This window comes from Myiozetetes cayanensis, unplaced genomic scaffold, assembly GCF_022539395.1.
Source record: "Myiozetetes cayanensis isolate MyiCay16 unplaced genomic scaffold, myiCay2020 scf27, whole genome shotgun sequence".
Lineage (NCBI taxonomy): Eukaryota > Metazoa > Chordata > Aves > Passeriformes > Tyrannidae > Myiozetetes > Myiozetetes cayanensis.
The window spans coordinates 6,124,177-6,139,257 of record NW_026087488.1 but is presented as its reverse complement, the minus strand read 5'-3'; the positions used below and the strand labels follow the sequence as shown (position 1 = coordinate 6,139,257).

The window sequence follows — 15,081 nt, the reverse complement described above, 5'->3', positions numbered from 1 at the left end:
CCCCCCCAAAGCCCATGACAGAGCCCCCCAAGCACACAAGAGGCTCTGTTTCGGTCCTGAGGCGTGAGCACTTCCCTGGTAGATTCGCTTTTTGCAGAAGTACCTGGGTGCTGCTGCAGCTCTGCAAGCCCTGGGTTGGGGAGGGAGTATCCCACATTCCCAGAGGTGCCCACTCATGTGTAGTTATTTCCTTAAAGCCCCAACTCCTGGAGTCACTCTGTCCCTGGAGGAGCTTGGCTTTTACCAAAGACCTCGCTGTTGTGGGCAATTTGGGGAGAAGTTTGCAAGGAAGCACAGGGCAGAGAAAGCCCAAAGGTGGGTGTGGAAATAAACCCTCCTCACCTCGAGGTTGCCCTGAAGATGTGTCTTGTAGGGCCACCAGGTCACCCCACCTGTGGTGGAGATGGTTGGAGGGGTGTCAGGAAGGGGGAAAATCCCTCTCGTGGTTGTGAGCAACTCGGGAAGCTGATGAGCTGCCCTCTAATTCCTTCCTGTCCTGGAGCCAGGGCCCTCGGGGGAAAATCCACCCCTTGCATGGCTGGGGAGGAGCAGGTGCTGAAGGGTTAAGAGGGAGTGTTTGCAGCCAGTCCCTTGTCACCAAGGAGAAGGGATCAGCACTTGGGAAGGAAACAAAACACCCACTGCCCAGGAGGGTGATTTCCTTCAGCCCTCAGACCCCAGAAGGGCTCTGGACACCAGGAGGACGGCGGCATCACCGTCCCGGGTGGCAGGGAGCAAGTGGCACCGGGTGAGTGTGGCTGCTGGGGAGGTGGGCTGGGGGGCACAGCTGGGGCAGCTCCCCATGTCCCCATCACCCATGTCCCCATCATGCCTCTCCCTCAACCTCCTCCCAGTCTCATGGCAGAATGTGGGGCACTCCGGCCGTGCGGAGCATCCGTCCCTACCCGACCAGCCAGCAGTACCTGTACGCCATGAAGGAGGACCTGGCGGAGTGGCTGAAGGAGCTGTATGACCTGGACATCAGGGTGGGCACCTTTGTGGAGGTGCTGGAAACGGGGGTTGTGCTCTGCTCCCACGCCAACAACGTCACCCAGGTGGCCGGGGAGTTCGCCTGCGCCTACCCCGACGTGGCCCGTCACCTCCGCCTGCCCACTGCCGGTGTCACCTGCAACCTCACAGCTCAGCCAGGCACCTTCCAGGCCAGGGACAACGTTTCCAACTTCATCCAGTGGTGCAGGAAGGAGATGGATATCAAAGGTAGGATGCCAGGCTCCTATTGCCCTGTGTCTGTGTGTGCAAGTCCCCTCCAGATGCTCCTGACATCACCACGGGTGTTTTCCCAGGTGTCCCCCAAAATCAGTGCCACCCCGGCATGGGGCAGCACCATGTGCATGCACCCCTGAGCTGGCATTCCTTGCACAAGCTCCTCCAGGCTTGGCAGCAACTTTGCAAGGTGCTGGCACACGCCTGGTGTGTTTGCTTGGGTGCAAATATGCACTGGAGGGGTGGAAAAAGAAAGGGTGTATGGCCAGTGTGTCCCTGCCAGGCATGGCGTGATCCCAGCTGTAAGGAGAGCAGGAGAAATCCTGGCTCAGCAAAGGGTCTGTCAGCCTGTCCTACCACCAGTGGATGCCCAGGAAGGGGAATGGCACAGAGTGGCACACCCTCAAGGAACCCAGACTAGAGTTTTGCGGCTTTGCAATGCAATGAAACAGCTGTAGATGCTCAAGAAGATCTTAAGTGCTTTAATTTATCCCAACTCTTGCTGAACCCAACCATATTCCCAGCGGGCTGGCTCCGGTGAATAGCACCCCTTTGGGTGGGTTTTGACTCCATCTGGGCCCTCGTCCCCTTTGTCCCCATCCCCACGTGCCAACCCTGGCTCAGCCCAGCCCTGCCCTGCCCCAGATGTGCTGATGTTTGAGACAGAGGACCTGGTGCTGAGGAAGAACGAGAAGAACTTCGTGCTGTGCCTGCTGGAGCTGGCACGTCGCGCTTCCCGCTTCGGCATGCGCGCCCCGACCCTGGTGCAGATGGAGGAGGAGATCGAGGAGGAGCTTCGCCAGGAGCTGGACCTGCCCCCCACAGACACCCCCCTGCCCCGGCCCCCCAGGAAACCACGGGACCTCAACAACCTCGACCAGATGGTGCGGAGGGGCACAGGATGGGGATGAGCACGGGGATGGACAGGGATGGGGATGGGGATGGATGGGGATGGCCACTCCAGGACCCATTCCTGCTGCCTGCAGGTCCAGCACCTGGTGAGCCGCTGTACCTGCCCTGTCCAGTTCCCCATGATCAAGATATCCGAAGGGAAATACCGTGTGGGCGACTCTGACACCCTCATCTTTGTCCGGGTGAGTCTGCTCCTCCCCGTGCTTTTGGGGCACAGGCACAAGGAATCCTCCTCTGCTGCCTTGATGCCTCTTCCATAATCCATCCCCCAAATGGGGCCAGTATGGGAGTTTTGACCATTATTCCCAAAGCAGGGAAGCAGGGAAGCTCAGCCCTGCTGTCAGTGTTTGGATGGGTGTGACCACCCACGTGTACAGGACACAACAGGCTGTCCCTCACCGAGCCAGAGCCAGGTTCTTACCCAACAATAGGAACACTGGGAAGCTCTGTCCCTGCCTGGATTCATCCCTAAGCCTGGCCAAACAACTCAGCACATGATGAAGGAGAGGGGTTTTCCAAAGTGGTTCCCATTCTCCTTGGTGTGATGAAATGTTGGAATGGCAGCAGGAGCTGAGCCAGGAATGAAGCTGTCCTTTGGGAGACCGGGTGGCACTTAGGGCAAGCCCACTGCTCTCAAAGCCGGGCTGAGTGTGTCACCCCCAGGCTGATTAAAAACTGGAGGGGTGCCCCATCCCAAGCACCTCTCCGGGCCTCACGGCACACGGCATCCCGTGCAGATCCTGCGGGAGCACGTCATGGTGCGGGTCGGGGGCGGCTGGGACACGCTGGAGCACTACCTGGACAAGCACGACCCGTGTCGCTGCACCTCCCTCTGTGAGTCCCCGCGTCCCCAAACCCCGTGGCGGGGTGAGGGCGGGGGGTGGGTCTGTCTGTCGTGGGTCTCGATGCGTCTGTGGCCGTTTTCAGGAGCAGGAGGCTCCCGAAAGCAGGAGGCTTTTGTACAGCCGTGCCTCGTTGTTTTGCCGGGGAATGTCTGCTTCTGAGTAGTGACTCTTTGGCTTTGGTGGCCACTAGAGGTCATGGAAGACTTTCAGATGCAGCCAGACCCCAAAAGGCCCTTCGCAGGGAGCGCAGATTTCTGCCAGCATCCTCGGGGGGCTGGGATGCTGAGCGATGGCTGGGGGGCTGCACCCGAGGGTGGGTGCAGGGGACAGGGATGCTGAGCCCCTCTCCGTTTTCTCCCACAGCTCACAAACAAGCCAGGAGCCCTCAGCAGCAAGCGCAGCACGAGGTCTGGCTGTGCCCGGCCTCGAAGGCGGCCGCTTCCCGTGGCCCCCAAACCACGCTGCTGGTCAACCGCTCCCAGAGCCCCCTGCCCCCCGTCACCTGGGGGCCCCGTGTCCCTCCTCGCCCCCAGTCCCCTGCCACCCCCTCACCACAGAGCTCGGGTCGCCCACTGGGTGCCAGCCCTCACCGGGAGCCAGCGCAGCCCCGGAGGGTCCCTTCGGGCAGGTAAGCGGTGCAGAGATGGTTCGTGCCCCAAACTGCCTGGTTTCACAGCTGTTTTCCCTCATACCATTGAATTCCCACACCTCCCTCCCCCAGCCCTTCTGAATGTGCCCATACCAGGCTGGGTGGGTGGATGCAGCAGCTCTCCGGCTCCTCTCTGCTCTCTCTCCTTGCAGGATGCGGGAGCCACCGGCTGCCTCTCCGGGGAGGCAGCCACCGCCATCCAGGGCTCCTGCTCGACCCAGCTCCCCTGGCCAAGGGGTGACAGGCCGGGCACCCACCCCTTCCCGGCTGACCTTGCCAAACGGCGTGGGGGTCCCTAAAGCACCACATGGGAGCACCCCAGGGAAGGCCCCAGTGGCACTGGCGCGGGGCAGGTCCAGAGCACCCAGCCCAAGGGTGACACCAGCACCTCCGAGAAGCACCCAGCAAGGAGGAAAATCACCTGTGGTGGCTGCCAGGCCACAGGAAACAGCGGTACCCACCACAGTGACACCCCGTGCCCCCAGCCCCTTCAAGGGCTGTGTCCCCTCCTCACACCGAGGTGCCCAGGGAGACTCACAGAGACAGAAAAGCCCACGGGAAGGGAGACGGGTAGCCCTGAGCCGGGGCCACTCCCCCTCACCCCGAAATTCCTCCAGCCAGCCCCCAAAACAGGACAGCAGCGTTAAAACCCCCATCAAAGCCCGCCCAGCCACCTCCCGGCCTCCCACCCCTCTGGCCGATTTTGCAGAGGGGTGCAAGGTCTGTGCTGCCGGGGGTGGTCCCCAGGGGACACGGCAGTGCCACCCGACCCTGAAGCCAAGAGCTGGGGGTGCTGAGGGGCCTGGGGTGCCAGGGGATGAACCGAGGGGAGCCTGTGGCCCTGGTGATGGGAGAAAGGGTCCTCGGGGGTGTTGGGGGCACACACAGCCCCCCGGCTATGACAGGGTGGTTGAGGAGCTCTCCCGCAGGCAGCATCCCCTGTGCCCTGTGGGGCTGGGGAGACAGGTCCCCAAAACACCCCCACGAGCTGCCCCACAGCCCACCACCCTCCCAGCCACGGAGGAAGCAGAGGGGACGGGAGTGGGGTCCCAGACCCCACAAGGAGTGAGCTCCAACAGCGTCCCCAAGCCCCGGAGGTGCCTGAAGAAGCCTGAGCGTGTTCCCTCCATCTACAAGCTGAAGCTGCGGCCCAAGGTGCGTCCCCGGCGGGACCACAGGCCAGGCAAGCGCCCTTCGCGCATCCCCACCCCGCTGGGGCATCGCCCACCTGCCCGCCGGGGCCAGCATCGCCCCCCGGGGCCGCCCAGACCCCCCCCGCCCGGCAGCACACGCCCTCTGGCCAAGCCCTCCCCAGCCGACAGGCAGCGCCTGGCTGACCGAGGATGATGAGGAGTCCTGGGTCTGACCCCTCCCCGAGTGCCGGTGGGGACGGACCCCTCACTCCAAAAACGGGAGCGATGCTGAAACTGGAGCTGCAGTGCCTGAGGTTGGCATGGGTGGCGTAATGGGGTTGCTCCCAGGCAGCCCGGGGGTCCTCCCGCCTCGCTCTTCGAAGCTACGCACCCTCCTTCCCTGTGGGTTTTTTTTTTTGTACCGCTAATTCTTTGGGATAAACAGGCGCTTTTGTGCTGGTTTGGGTGGAAAAATCCAGCCCTGAATTGAGAGGATGGGGTGCTTTCTGCAGGGAAGAGGGGTGTAGCCCCCACTAGAAGCAGGGACACCAGGGGCATCCAAAGGTGTAAAACATCTCGAACCTCAGACTTCCCTGTCTGTACCCTGGGACTGACAAGCCTTATGTCTCACAGCTTTAATGAGTGAGTCACTCATGTTGGGGGGTCACTGGAAGAGCCCCTTGCTGACCCCCACGAGCTTCCTTGTGGGCGAAGGTGGGAGAACCAGAGGGGTCACCTCGGGCGTGGTGGCTGCCCCTGAGGGTCATGGGGGCCACACCCCGAGCCTGCACCACGGACCCAGCAATGCTGCTTGTGCAATAGAGACGGACCAAAGCTCTTCTGTTTCCACACCTTTTTTTTGGTGTGGGTGAGGAGGGAGAGAGGATAATGCTGATGAAGGGCCACAGCTGCCAGTCTGCTCCCTGTGGGCACAACTCCCTCCAGGAGCCCCCCGGGGGCCAGGGATCCCCATTTTCCTCGAGGGGACAAAGCCAGCCCCACACCCCTGCAGAGGTAGTAAAGGTGAGCCCTGGGGCTCCGGGGATGCCAAACCTGCTTGCAAAAACACTCCTGAGGCGGGTACAGAACAAGGGGGACAGACCTGATTTTTAATTCGATTTCAAAGAAGGGGGTGCAGGGCGTTACAGGCGGTGTAGACACCTTGGGAATCTCCGACAAGAAGTCCAGGAGGGAAAGGAAAGCCAAGTCCAGGCAACTGGGATTTTCACCAGGGGGAAGAGGAGGAGGAGGAGGAGGAGAGGAAGCATCCTTGGTGGGACTGAGCCAAACCCAGGCATTGCCTCCACGTGCACAGGGGCAGAAACACAGCACTGTCCTGGGGACAGCGGTGGGGACATCCCAGCCTCCCCCAGGCCCAGGAGCAGGTTGTTCTCAGCAGGACCAGGGTGGTGTTGGGGAAGTGGGAACGCTTTGTACTAGGGGGGTGTGAGTAGGGGTGAGGCACGAGGTGCTTGTAGCTGCTGCTGTGCTCCTGGAGGCCTGGACACGTCCTGCCTCAGAGCCCCTGCCTGCACCCAGGATACCACCACCCAGGATATCATCATCACCTACCCCCTCCTGAGCTTTTGGGAAAGCGGCTCTTTGTAGCCCTCGTTTTCCTGGGAGCTGGGAAATGCTGACGAAGCAGTGAGAGTTATTATTACTAATATAACTTCCTCTGTCTATAAAGTACAATAGAATATAACAATTATATTTATAACCTTTTTTTTTTTTTTCAAAATACTAAAGAGATGCTATAAAAACCTGTAACTAATTGTGCTATAAACTGCAGGCTACAGGGTTATAACAAACAATGTATTGGCTTAGTCGTTGATATGTGTACGTCGGAGCACTTTATAAATGCTTTATTATTAGCATTTACCAAGGAATTTCCTTCTCAGACAATTTGGAGGGATAAAGCTAGCCAGAGGTCGATAAGTGGACTTCCACGTGTTCATAAATCCTGGCGGGATGAGGTCGGATAAGGGAGCTGGGTTTGCCATGAAGGCCAGGGATGGTGACAAGTACCACTGCCTTCCTGGCTGAGATGGAATTGTGTCCTCCCATTGCCTTTTTTTTTCCTTGATTTTCTTTTTTTTTTTTTTTTTGGATCAAGGGGTTTGGGTCCCCCAGCGGGGAGGGAGCAGGGTGACCCAGCCCCCCTGGCCCTGGCACAGGGATGGGGTGGGGGGATGCACCGTGTTGGAGCTCAGCTGGACCTGCCTTTCATAGGAAGTGTTTCCAAGAGCACGGTGATGCTGCTGGGAGATGGACACCTGGCTGTGGGAGGAAGAAGGACTGGTGTCCTTCTGCTTTCCTGCCCGGAGCAGCACTGAATACCTTGAATACCTGCACCTCCCTGTTACACCAGGAATCATGGGGATGGTTTTGCTGGAGGATGGACCAGCCACAGATCCTGCCTCAGGAGGTGGGGATGGTATTTCCCTGTGCCTCACAGGGGGCAGCCAAGGAGAAACCACGGCCCCTTGCTCACCCCTCACTGCCCCACCACCGTTTCCTAACAGGGGCTGCCCTTTGCCACCTGGCCCTGCAGGACAGGACTCAGGCGAGCTGCAAGTCTGGGGGAAAAACGTGCTGAGAGATTGAAAAAATAATAATAATAATAATAAAAAATGAGAGGCTCACTTTCCTGCTAGGGATACGCAGAGAGAAAACCAAAACAAAACCGAAACAAAAAGAAACAAGCAGGAATGCAACCACAAACGCAACTCCAGCTCCCTATTGCTTCGGAGGCTGCCTTCCCAGGGCCGCGTCTCACCGGGATGGAGGCAGGATCACCATGGGAAAACCCGGCGCAGCACCGAGGGGGCACAGGGGGCTGCCCGCCCGCCCGGGAGACACCGGGGGCTCGGGTGGAAGCCGTGCAAAGCCAGCCGCTGGCTGAGCCCGGGACGCGAGGTAGCGGAGGGGTGACCTGCCCGGCAAGGAGCGTTCCGAGATTATTTGGTGTTCGACAGGTTGGTGGGGAGGAGGAGCCTTGCTGGGCTGGGCTGGGGCAGAGAGGGACTGAGAGCCCTGGGGAGGCAGCTCCCGGCATCCTGGGGATGTAAGGGGCGGGATGGGGACTTTATTATTATTTTTTTTTCCCCCTTTCTTGCTTTCATCGGGAAATTCCACCTGGAAGTCTCATCCAACTGAGCCAAAAGAGATCCCGTGTAACCTGGCCTCTTGCTGGAGACTGTTCTGTCCTCCAAGGGGAGAAACCCCAGCTCTGCAGGGAGGAAAACAGGACTCCTGTCTCCCTGTGACCCAGTGATGGAACCACTCCCAGCACATCAGGATAGAGGTGCTGGATCATTCCCTTCCAGGGGCAGGTGATGGCAGGGAGCAGCAAGCATTGCCCCTGTGGTGCCAGAGCAGGAATTGGCAAGGATGGGCCTGACAGCCAAAATCTGGGCGCCCTCTGAGGGATCTCCCCCATCCTCCAGTGCCATGTACAACCCTCCCCCGGGACAGCTTTGGCCTCAAGCTGAGGCTCAGGAAGGGCCTGGGGGTTTAACCAAGGACCTCCCTCACCCATCACTACCTCCAGGTGGCCACCTGCTCCAACCTGCCACCGGCCACCACATCACCCTGCCCAAGGCGCGCTGTCCCCAAATGTCACCGCAGGGTGCCAGCGCCAGTGGGAAGCCAACCCCGAGGTGCCTCCAGCACAGCTCCCACCGCAGCATCACCCCCACGGAGAGCAGAGACTCCGGTGCTCACAGGGGAGCCTCGGCCCCCGAGGAAGGGGGGTCCATGGGGGCAGGAGGGGCTCACATGATGGTGCACCGGTTCCTGCGCAGGGCGCCCTGGAAGCGGATGGTGGTGTGGACGTGCTTGCAGCGGGCGCAGCCCACGCTCTTGAGGAGCTCGCTGAAGAGCAGCAGGATGTGCCAGTTGTACTTGGCCGAGCACTCGATGTAGCCGCACTTCCACGTCTTCTTCACCAGGTTGGAGACGTTCCAGCGCGGGATCACCCGGCCCCGCTGCAGGTCCCGCTTGTTGCCCACGATGATGATGGGTGTCTCCGAGGTGCCGATGACCCTGGGGAGGGTGGGTGGTGAGGGGGGACAGAAGGGTACAGGGACACACTGGGGTGACTGACTGGCCCACAGAGCTCAACCCATCCCAAACTGGCTCTTGGTTTTGGCTTGCTGAGTGGGATGTGCCTCCCCTTGTCCTATCCTCTTGTCCCTCTCCATGGACAGCCACCCACCGTGCCACCCCCAGCTTCTCTCCCAGGGATGGCTTCCCTCACCCACAGGGGGTACCTGCCCAGGGTCCTGTTCCTTCTCCTGCCCCCAGTCCCAGTTTTGATTTTGCTGTTGGGCTTCCAGCCCTGCAAAGGGGTTTTGTCCCAGTCCAGTATCTCATCTCCAGTGCCAAGAGCAGGGGAGCACTGGGACCAGCCATACCACTCTGCTGAGAGCTGCAGGACAGGATGCATCATCCAGCAAAGTGGCCCCTACCTTGTTTCCAGGATCTGCTGGCGGATGGTTTTGATGTACTCGAAGCTGTCAAAGCAACAGATGTCATAGACCAGGATGTAGGCATGGACGCTCCGGAGCCCCCTGCAACACACGTCCGCCCACTCCTGCAAGGTGCAGAGAGGGATCAATCCTGGCTTAGCCCCGCTGCTGGGCCCAGGGGATGCCCCACACTGCTCTGGGCATGGGCACATAAGGAGGCTGCTAAGCCAGCAGGCAGCAGGGGGGCTGAACACTCTCCAGCCCCGACACCCAGCACCCATCTCACCCCTGCTCTGTGACCAACCCTGCGACAGCTGCGTCTGCACCCACAGCCCTTCAGCCATCCCCCCCCCTCCAGAGATTCTTTATCCCTCCTTGTTCATCCAGAGGAGAGGTAACAGGATTTGTCAGTCCCAGTTTCTCTCCTGAGCGAGGATTACAGCCTGCCTAACACACAGTGATGAGCTGGGAGCGGTGCCAAATGCAGCCCCCTGCCCTGGATGTAAAAGCTTCATCCTGCAGAGCTGCTAATTAGGTGTGTTAATTAGTGATGCACCCTACTCTTTGGGCAGGGCAGGTGAGGAGAATGCTGAGGCCCATCCCCATGGGTCTGAGGGTGATGGACCAGCAGCTCTGTGGGTCAGAGGGGGAGTGTGATGGCAGGTCTGTTTGGAAGGGACATGGGGACAGGAGAGGAGCAGTGGCTGCTCAGGAACCAGGTCTGTGAGAGCAAGATCAGGGGACAGAGCAGAGGGAGGCCAGGGTGGCCTCTCCACATTCAAAATTTGGAGTAGTAAGAAATACATGCTGTTGTGAAAGTTTGGGGATTCTGGGAACAACAGGATTTTTTCCCATGCTATATGTGAAAATCTTCCCCACTTCCAGCCACTTTCCCATTCCAGCAGTGCGACCAGGAATGGTAGCCTGTGAAGGCAGCACTGCAAACCCTCCTGAGTGCCTCTGGAAAGGAGAAAGATGCTCCAAGGAGGAAAGGCATCACTTGTCCCTGAGCAAACCCCTTCAGAACCATGAATCAGCCCTTTCTGAGTTTATCATTGGAATGAAGCAAAATGAGAAGACCTAGAACTGAAGAGAACTGGGAAAAAGGTGGGTTTGGGGTGAGGGTTTGTCTCCACAGCAGACGGCAGCACGGGAAGGAGCTCAGGGCGAGCAGAGTGACCCAGCCCCTCTCTGTCCACCGAGGGGAGGAGGTGCTGGGGAGCTCCTCAGTCTCAGGGACACAGGCGGGTGGAGCAGCAGTGTCTCGGGTTACACTGAGTCCCGATACACCGGAGAGATCAACAAATCGCAGCTATTTCACCACACCAGGCTGCAGTTGCTCCGGCGCTGCGATGTCAGGATGGTTTTCCTCATGCAGTGCAGGTTTCCAGGGATGTTTGAGCTGTAGAAGGGTTGCACTGCTGCAGCAGGATGTCGGAGAGCCACTGACTCCTGCTCCTCTTCCAGGACATCACTGCAGGGATGCTTTTCCTGGGCGTGGAGCAGAGTCCAGAGATGTTTCCCAGCAGGCAGAGCCGTATCCTCCACCACGGTCCTCTTCTTTCCCCTCGGAGCCATCCGCCTGAGCACCCTCTCCTCCCTGGAAACCTCCATCTGTTCCCACCGGCCGCCTCCACTTGAGTGCAGCAAGGCAGGGAGTTAATCGAGTGTGTTGCCATCGGCTGCCGTGTCAATAAATTACCCTTTGCTATTTCGGGCTGTCTCTCGCGCTGACCTTTCGTTCCCTGCGCTCACTGGTTAATTTTTAAACCTGCTCCTCGCCCCTGGAGCACTCGTGCCATCCTGCCCGATGGCACAGGGACTCCTGGAGCAATACATGGCCCCTGTAAACGCTGTCCCTGTCGGGCACAGGAACACTGTAATTAACTGAGGTGGCCCCACTGATGGCACTGCCCTCCAGCGTGGCTGCAGTTGTGGTTGGGCACCTCCAGCTCCTTTTCCAACAGCAGTGACACAACTTGTGCCTCTGGGATGGGGCTATGGCATGAGCTTCAAATCCCCTTTTTCCCCTATTAAAGCCCCTGAAATGGTCAGCACTGGTCAGCACTTTCCAGCCCCACACTGCATTTTGGGGATGCTTTGGAAGCACCTGAGAGTGGGAGGGAGGGTTGAGGAGGAGTTGGTGGATCCAGCGCTCCAAGAACGAGCCCAGGCAGTGCAGGGGGGTGGTGGCCACTCCCAGGAGGGGACAAGCAGCCCTGCTCTGCCTGGCTTGGGCAGTGGGTACATCAGGAGTCTGGCTCTCCAGGAACCCCTGATTTCCACCTGAATGCTCTGGCATTTTCTCTGACAGCCATGGAACTGGATCCCAATGCTCCAGGATCTACCACTCAGCTGGATGTGGCTGTGGGTAATCCCAGAGCCACGCTCCTTGGAGTGGGACCCCGTCTCTTGTATTTGCTGCCATCAAGCTTTAAAAGGCACTTTATCCTGGGCCTGCTCAGCCAGTATCCATGAGGACACAACCCCTCACACCGGCTTTTAGCAGCCAAACCCTGACACGGAGGGAGAAGCACCCCCCAAAGACGAGAAACCAGGACCCCGTGGAGTCACACAGCGAAACCTCAGGGAGGTCACCAGAGACCCCCCCCCCAGGGTGGAGGTCCCCTCGGGAGCACCCCTACCTGCAGGGTGTTGACAGGGAAGGCGGTGATGGGGGGAAAGTCCATGATCTGCAGGTCGTGGACGTGGCCGTTCATGACGACGGCGGGCAGGTAGACGCGGCGGGCCGTGGTGGGCACACAGACCTCGCTGAACTCGTTGTAGAGGAACTGCCGGACTATGGCACTCTTGCCCACGCCCTGGGCTCCCAGCACGGCGATCTTGAACGTTGCCACCATTCCGCCGCGCGCCGGCCGCTGCCCTGGTGCTGCCTCCGCGGTGCCGAGGCTGCATATTCCCGTGCAGGGGGCCTCAGCCCCATTCAGGATGCATTTCCCCTCCGGGGCAGCCCGTCACTGCAAGGCCAAGGAGAAGCTGGTCAGATCCTAGAGACACCCTGGTGTCACACTGTTACTTTGGGGGATGTTTTTTCAAGCGGGAGCCGGGGGGAAAGGGTTATACTGGGGAGCCCCAGGGTTGGACAGTGACTGCAGGACATCAGAGTCCCCTTCGGAGCCTCCCACCCCACACAGCCAAGGAAAGCTTCATTCCATGAAGGTTCTCACAGGCACATCCCTCCCTTTCAGCACCAGAGCAAGGAGACCTCCAGGAAAGGGTCTGTCTGTGGCTCAGGGTTTGCTCTGCCCGTCAGCAGCAGGTTCCAGGCTGTGCTGGGGACTTGTTCCATAGCACCGTGGGGACTGTCACCAGCTGCTCCTTCCCAGTGCTGCCCCAAGACAGGGAATCCATCTTCCCTCCGCTTGGACAGCTGGAATTGCCTTTTGCTGGGGCGGGGGGAGGTTGCTCTGTGCCTGCGAGCGACTCTTTAACGTTTAATTTCAGGCTTTGAGCAGTTGGGCAATTAACTTGATGGAGACTAATTTCCCAGCCAGCTGACTGGGTGAGCCCACGAGCTGCTGGCAGGGCCACACGTGTGGGGGGACACGGGGTGATAACACACACATGGGAATTTGGGAACTGAGTCTGAGGAGTCCAAACATCGGCTGGCAGTGGGCTCCCAACCAGGAGCTGTGAACGGCAAGGGTGAGGGGATGAGTCCCACTTTTGCTTGCTGTCATCACTAGGAAGCAGCTTGTGCTTCATACCAAAGTGTGGATGTTTTGACCAATTTGTGATGCTCTGGTCCATTTTCCCTTGATACCATGCCCGAAGCACAGGGCAGCAGCAGAAAGTGTCAGGTTCAAACACCCTGTTCTGCCTGTTCTGTGGGGATTATTTGCCCCAGGGAGAGCCTGGGCACAGAGGTTCCCACTGCTGGGTGCTGGAGTGGATGTGCTTCCTGGGGTCCCCTAAGCTGGGCCATGGCTCACACCATCCTCACCCCCCCAGCAGCAGGACTGGGGACCCTGTCACCCTCTGCTGCTGGGACTGTCCCCTGGGGTGCTGGCTGCCCCCAGCCCTGGGAACAGGAGTGTTTCTGTGCCAAATGAAGGGAAATGGGGGGTGCAGAAGCCCCCACACCCGACCCTGCCGGGGCCTTTCTCCACCAGCAGACAGCACTGTCATTGCAGGTCCCGGGGGGCCACTCTGCTGCAGGGACAACCCTGTCCCCACAAACCCTTCCTCCTCACAGCAGCTTCCCCAGCTCCCCTGTGGGGCTGGAGGGTGATGAAACAACACAACTGGAAATCCAGTGCCTGCAGGGCTCCCTGGAACTGGGGCACAGGCTGAGCCTTGCTGTGCCACCCCAAAACCCCTGTTCCCCTCTGTGCTGGCACACGGGGACCACTCACGGGCTCCAGCAAGCGAGCTTGCACCCCTGAACATCTGAGGCCGACCTGAAGGCCCCCAGCCCCACGAGCAGGCACTGTGGGAATCTGAGGCTCAGTGGGGGGACCCGTCGGGGGAACCCACAGTGGGCTGGTGGAGCAGGACCAGCCGGGGGGCCCCGGGTGCTCAGCACAAGGCCGGGCTCAGTGGGCTGCAGGGCCGGGCGGGGGCTCGCAGGGGGCTCCCGGGATGGGGGCCCCCGATGCGACCTTGGGCACCCCGCGACGCCGGGGGCACTCGGAGGAGCAAGCCCTGAGCCCCGCGGGGAGGGTGCGGCGGCAGCACCCCGCACCCTGGATCCACCATCCCACATCCCGCACATCCCGCACATCCCGCACATCCCGCACATCCCGCATCCCGCCTCGACCCTCCCGGGGATACTCTGGCCGCGGCGGGCAGCGCAGCACCCCCGGCAGCATCCCCGGCCCGCGGTGGCGTGATGGGGCTGGGGGTACCGGGTGGGGGGCAACACCGGGGAGGGACACCCGCGCCCCCCGTGCCGGCGGGGCGGAGGGGAGCGGGGAGCGCCGGCTCTCAACTTTCGCTGGGGAGCCCCCAATCCCCCCATCCCGGCGACCCCCCCGGCTCTGCCCAGCGGTAACTTTGCCCCCCCCCGTCCCCTCGTTCCCGGCGGACCCCCCGTACCTTGCAGCAGTGGCCCGGGCCGGCGGCGCCCCGGCGGGCGGAGGAGCCATGCGGAGAGCCCGACGCGGGGCGGGCGGCCCCGCTGCAGAGCCCCGGCCCGGCCCGGCCCCCGCCCGGCGCGGAGAGACCGGGGGGCGGCGGCGGGGAGCGGGGAGCCCGTCCGGGGCACGGCGCGGGGGCAGGCGCTGCACGGGCAGGGATGGAGGCAGCGCCCGGTGGGATGGCGGGGATGCCCGCGCGGGAGGCGGGCAGCGCCTGGGGAGCGATGGAGGGAGGGAGGGAGGGAGGCAGAGCTCGGGCAGGGATGCAGGCAGGGATGCCCGGGAGTGATGCAGGCAGCGCCCGCGGAGGGAAGAACGCTCAGCCCAGGCAGAGATGCAGGGGATGCCCGGGGAGGGATACAGGCAGTGGCCAGGTAGGGAAGGGGGCAGCGCCCGGGAAAGGAGGCAAGGAATGCCCAGAGCGAGCCGCAGGAGCCCAGGAGGGACACCGGCTTCTCCCGGAGCTCTGGGGAGGTGCCGATGGGAAAAGACCCTCCCATGTCCCCCCTGCAGTGTGCTGGGTGCAGCGCCGTCACCCCTTCCCTTCCCGGCGCCCAGCGGCATCTGCTCTCTCATGCCCACCCTGTACGAGCCCCCCAGGCCAGACTTCTTCGGAGAAGGAGGGTAGGACCCCTCCCAGGGAGCCTTTTCCCTCCTGACACCGCTGCCCGCTGTGCTCTTGAGCACATCACTTCACCTCCTCGCTGTGCCAGCCCCCGGGGGTTTCTCTGTGCCCGCTGGCACCGG

At 61.0% G+C, this 15,081-nt stretch overlaps 2 protein-coding genes across 5 annotated transcripts; one reads left to right on the top strand and one right to left on the bottom strand.

Moving 5' to 3' along the window:
• The first annotated feature begins 685 nt into the window (after positions 1-685).
• On the top strand, positions 686-4,977 carry LOC126643613 (GAS2-like protein 2A). The gene is made up of 8 exons (XM_050322125.1): positions 686-748; positions 855-1,218; positions 1,870-2,108; positions 2,211-2,318; positions 2,874-2,970; positions 3,345-3,609; positions 3,783-3,915; positions 4,630-4,977. Exons 2-8 carry the CDS (start codon positions 867-869, stop codon positions 4,975-4,977), a joined length of 1,542 nt encoding a protein of 513 aa, XP_050178082.1. The 5' UTR covers positions 686-748; positions 855-866.
• Positions 4,978-5,848: 871 nt separating this feature from the next.
• Positions 5,849-14,813, bottom strand: RASL10B (RAS like family 10 member B). 4 transcript variants are annotated; one of them, XM_050321887.1, is made up of 5 exons: positions 14,294-14,812; positions 11,881-12,213; positions 9,236-9,280; positions 8,544-8,810; positions 5,849-7,995 (listed from the first exon to the last, which is right to left on the bottom strand). In XM_050321887.1, the coding sequence occupies exons 2-5, from the start codon at positions 12,094-12,096 to the stop codon at positions 7,885-7,887; spliced, it is 639 nt and encodes a 212-aa protein (XP_050177844.1). In that variant the 5' UTR covers positions 12,097-12,213; positions 14,294-14,812; the 3' UTR covers positions 5,849-7,884. The 4 variants fall into 4 exon arrangements, with proteins under 4 accessions (XP_050177844.1, XP_050177842.1, XP_050177843.1 ...); XM_050321885.1 differs by having other exon boundaries at positions 9,236-9,360; positions 14,294-14,808; XM_050321886.1 differs by having other exon boundaries at positions 5,849-8,810; positions 14,294-14,813.
• Between the last annotated feature and the right edge of the window lie 268 nt (positions 14,814-15,081).

Bases quoted from the DNA above. Each gene is read 5' to 3' on its own strand.
- LOC126643613 (XM_050322125.1), top strand. From the start codon at position 867: ATGTGGGGCACTCCGGCCGTGCGGAGCATCCGTCCCTACCCGACCAGC. The intron at 1,219-1,869 runs GTAGGATGCCAG...GCCCTGCCCCAG, and splicing joins GAAGGAGATGGATATCAAAG to ATGTGCTGATGTTTGAGACA. The intron at 2,109-2,210 runs GTGCGGAGGGGC...TGCTGCCTGCAG, and splicing joins TCAACAACCTCGACCAGATG to GTCCAGCACCTGGTGAGCCG.
- RASL10B (XM_050321885.1), bottom strand. From the start codon at position 12,096: ATGGTGGCAACGTTCAAGATCGCCGTGCTGGGAGCCCAGGGCGTGGGC. The intron at 8,811-9,235 runs GTAGGGGCCACT...CACCCTCCCCAG, and splicing joins CAGCAGATCCTGGAAACAAG to GGTCATCGGCACCTCGGAGA. The intron at 7,996-8,543 runs GTGAGCCCCTCC...TCCTCCCTGCAG, and splicing joins AGGAACCGGTGCACCATCAT to AGCTGGGGTTTCTCCCCTTG.